The sequence below is a fragment of the Salvelinus namaycush genome, unplaced genomic scaffold, assembly GCF_016432855.1.
Source record: "Salvelinus namaycush isolate Seneca unplaced genomic scaffold, SaNama_1.0 Scaffold87, whole genome shotgun sequence".
Classification (NCBI taxonomy): domain Eukaryota; kingdom Metazoa; phylum Chordata; class Actinopteri; order Salmoniformes; family Salmonidae; genus Salvelinus; species Salvelinus namaycush.
Window position 1 is genome coordinate 1 of NW_024061608.1, and position 3,956 is coordinate 3,956.

Genomic DNA, 3,956 nt, shown 5'->3' on the forward strand with positions numbered 1-3,956 from the left:
ACTATGTGGTTTGAAGTACTTTACCATTATCTTGCACAAACAGTAAGACTACTAAATCAATGCAGTAATGTTTTATTAAATAAAGGCTCTGATTAAAATAGTAATAAAATCAGGCATTTGGCTAATTCTTCTTCCCAAAAGCTCCTCTGAATGGTTTGGAGACGGCTCTGGAGATAGCTCGTAACACCCTGACTATGAGAGGGCGTTTACGGGACTGGGACTCCTGGGGAGCAGGGGCCAGTGTGGTTGTCAGGTCCTCCTTGGGTGGGGAAGTGGATGGAACCTCTGGAACCTCACACTCAGCATCTGTGATAAGAATATTTCATAATCAGAAAATGAACGTGTGTGTTTGTCTGTCTGTCTGCCTGTCTATCCGTCTGTCTGTCCGCCTGTATCTGTAGTCACTGTTTTAACAAGCTGGCCATAGGGTGATACATCAATATGACATTATCGATGCTTATCACTTACTCTGTGAAATACGAGTCTCTCTGAGACGTTTGGTAGGCAGCGCATCCTGTTCAGGGTGGCTCTTCGGTTCCCCTTTTGTCTTGAACAGCTGTTGACAAAACACATCAGGACAACTGAGCCTGTGTAAAATATATGGTATGCATCCCTAAAGGCACCCTATTGGCTACGTAAGGCACTACTTTTGACAAGGGCCCATAGTGCTCTGGTCAAAAGTAGTGCACTATATAGGGAATAGGGTGCAATTTGGGACACAGACATTGACTCTCTCCCATGTGTATTAGGATTGTATTACAGCGGCCTCACTCAACCTCCTAAAGACAATGACAACAGCATTGTTCTAATGCTGAGAGACATAGGGTTTAGTGAATCTGTAGGGTACATTTCAGCCCTGCCTTACAGAGGTCATCTCAAACACTGAGCCCCTACCTTCATCCTGATCTTTGGAATCTTGCCAATTTTGGGTAGGAAGCGCCACTTCCTGTTCTTCTTAGTCTCTTCCCCTCTGGCAGAGGGAAGGCGGGCCATGCCGTCAGCCTTTACATCAGCCGGGCTAAGGCCCCTGGCGGGGAATTCCTCAGTAGCATTAAGGTCAGCCACAACGCCATGAGTGATGTCACTTGCGGCATTGCTGGTGTCTAAGTAAGAAGAGCAAGCTGGTGTGACTGACCTGGGTACAATAACTGGGAGAAGAGGACGCAACAATGGAAAGCAGTCACTGCGTTCCAAAAGGCATTCTCTTCCCTTTATAGTGCACAACTTTTGAACAGGGCCCATAGGGTCTGGCTCTGGTCAAAAGTAGTGCACTAAACATGGAAGAAGGTGCCATTTTGGACACAACCAGCAAAGTTCACATCATAAAACGCAATGTATTGAGCATCATGTTACAATGAAGTCCTATGCAGATGAAAAGAGGTACTTTCACTTACCACCCTCCATTGCAGACTTGGACAGATCAGTCAGACTGTCCATCACCATGTCTGTCATCAACTTGATGACCTGATCCAAAACCCTGTCAGCAGTGGGTGGCATAGGCCTACCCAAACACTGCCCCAGGAGTCTGCTAACAGAAGTGTGGGCAAAGCTGTAAACGAGCTCTGACGCATCGTCCTTTGACAGCTTCCTCAGTGCTGGCTTTGGCAGCGCTGGTTGAGAGAGGCTTCTGTGGCCAGTCATGGATTGAAGCTGGCGTCTTATGGTTATCTCCTGAATGAGACCATGGACCTTTGCGATCAGGTTGCCAGACGCATCTTGAAGGGCTTCAATTGACAGAAGCCTATCCAGATTTTCTTCTGCTGAAGTCATCTCTGGGTCGTCTGTCTTCAATGTGTCCATTATAGTTTTCACTATGATACCGGTGTCAGATATGTTCATTTCTTGTTGGCTCACAAGCGCTGACTGTGAACCTGTCTTGTCCATTGCGTTAGAGGTATGGCATTCTGTCCTTGTGATCTCATCGGCAGCGCTCATGTCAGGCAACAGGTCAAGGCTCTCCAGTAGAGAGTCTAACATGTTAGTGGCTATCAGACACTCCTCACTTGCATTCTGCCCAACAGATGAACTCTCAGAGTTGGCCAATCTGCACTTGATCACATTTAGGATCAAGCTGAGTGTCTTCTTTGCAGTTTTGCTAAAGCCTTCTTGGCTGAATGCCACTGTTCCGTCTTGTAGAGCCACAAGAGGTTCACAACTTTCACTCAATCCACAACCATGGAGAGGAGAGGCTCTCTTCAAACTGGTGTCGCTCACAACTGACATACTCCTGGTGGGCAGACTGACATCCTCACTGCATGTGTCAATTACATGGTGGTCTGTGGAGGAGCCACTCGAAGACACAAGGGCTTTAAACCTTTTAGTCAAACTGACTTTTGAAAATGGCTTCTCACTTCTCACAGACGGAGGGCGGCTCCTGTCCTTAACAAGAGCAGTGTCAGGGGACTTCGAGCATCTGAGTGTCTCCACAGGGGTGAGTCCAGCACATCTTTGGCTGTGGTGACTGACACGGGTGGAAAAGACAAAAAGACGTTCAGTCTATCCTTTACTCTGTGGTACATGATTTGAGCAGCAAAAAATGAGTTGTCAAAGACAACTCTGGGATTGAGTTGGGACTGCAGCTTTTTCTCTCCTAGTGGGAAGGAGTCTGCGTCCTCCACTGTGTACTGGGATACACTTTCAAGGTCTTGCATGACCATATTCAATATATCTTCAGTTGTAGAAACCACATGGTGTGAGAAGGTGATGCTAGGCATGCTCTGTGGCAAAGAACAGTTGGCTTCGCTAGCAGCTCTGAGAATGGCCTCACGCACAATCTGTTTGGCCTTAGCTCGGAACTCAGCACTGTGAAAGCTCTGGATGGAAATGTTAGAGGTTCTGCTGGCTGCACTACGAGATCGCGTGAGCGTGGCAATCTCGGCTGACGTCACGTCACTCGAAATGGTGAGGTCCTCCAATTTCGAAATATCGAGTCCAACTTCTGGTTGAAGTCGAAGGACGCATTTGACGTGTTCTCCCCAACGGAAGCGAAGCGGTCTTCCTTTGAAGTCTCCAACCTCAGCACCGAGATCACCTGTTTGATGACCCCTTTAGTGCAGGTGTCGAGGGTGAGCTGGTGGGCTGAGGCTGAGGACATAGAAGAGGTATTACTGTCTGTCTTCTGTACAGGAGATACCTCCACAGTGGTCTCAGTTACAAGTAGTCCAGTGTCATAGAGCTCAATTTGCACAGGAGTATTTTTTCCCTCAGTGAGAAGGTGAGAGGTGAAAAGCTTCCTCAGTTTGTCCAGGGTTTTGGTATAAATCTTCTGGGAACCTGAACTCACTTCCACCCAGAACATTTTGCGACCTGATTTCGTACGCATGGAGGCCTTATTGACCTCAAATACCTCATGCAGGTCGGAAATAATTCCACCAAATAGATCAGAGGATGCTTCCTCAATATTCTCCGCGGAAACACAGACAGACAGAACTTCCGACAGTTTCCCACAAGTGTCGTTTTATCCAGCACGCCAGTATATGTCACAGCTGCATCCTGAATGACCTGAGTGATGCATTGCTCAGCTTTGACGATATACTCCTCCACTGGTTGACCATGGAGGATGTCAACTTTATCAGCAGGGAGCACCTTCTGAATACTCACATTCTCCTCTGATGGGCGTGGACTGTTGAAGATAATGCTCTCAGTGACCATGTTAGAGGAGGCGAGAGATGAGTCGAGAAGCAAAGACCTGTATATTATCGAGGTGGACATCTCTGGGTGCTTTATCATAGCAGCCTCCTCCAAAATGGCCGACGGGCCCTGGAGGACGTCAGAGATATCCATGTCCTCAATGGTCTCTACCAGAGACGATAGTAGGTCTCTGGCTGACAGGTTGGTAGGTCTCTGGCTCTCGAGCTCCGTTTTGATTGCTTGACAGACAGTTGCTGCAGCAACAGCAGAGCTACAACACAACTGCTTCAAGGTGGAGTCAGAAATAGATGATGACAGATCTGTCA

At 47.7% G+C, this 3,956-nt stretch overlaps 1 protein-coding gene across 1 annotated transcript; it reads right to left on the reverse strand.

The window, feature by feature from the left end:
* Positions 1-56: 56 nt before the first annotated feature.
* Positions 57-2,345, reverse strand: LOC120043105. Its single transcript, XM_038987827.1, has 4 exons — positions 1,395-2,345; positions 895-1,103; positions 469-556; positions 57-306 (listed from the first exon to the last, which is right to left on the reverse strand). The coding sequence occupies exons 1-4, from the start codon at positions 2,221-2,223 to the stop codon at positions 122-124; spliced, it is 1,311 nt and encodes a 436-aa protein (XP_038843755.1). The 5' UTR covers positions 2,224-2,345; the 3' UTR covers positions 57-121.
* Between the last annotated feature and the right edge of the window lie 1,611 nt (positions 2,346-3,956).

Coding starts and splice junctions, on each gene's coding strand:
- LOC120043105 (XM_038987827.1), bottom strand. CDS start 2,223: ATGTCAGTTGTGAGCGACACCAGTTTGAAGAGAGCCTCTCCTCTCCAT. Junction 1,104..1,394: donor CAAGTCTGCAATGGAGGGTG/GTAAGTGAAAGT, acceptor CTTCTTACTTAG/ACACCAGCAATGCCGCAAGT. Junction 307..468: donor AGAGACTCGTATTTCACAGA/GTAAGTGATAAG, acceptor TTCTTATCACAG/ATGCTGAGTGTGAGGTTCCA.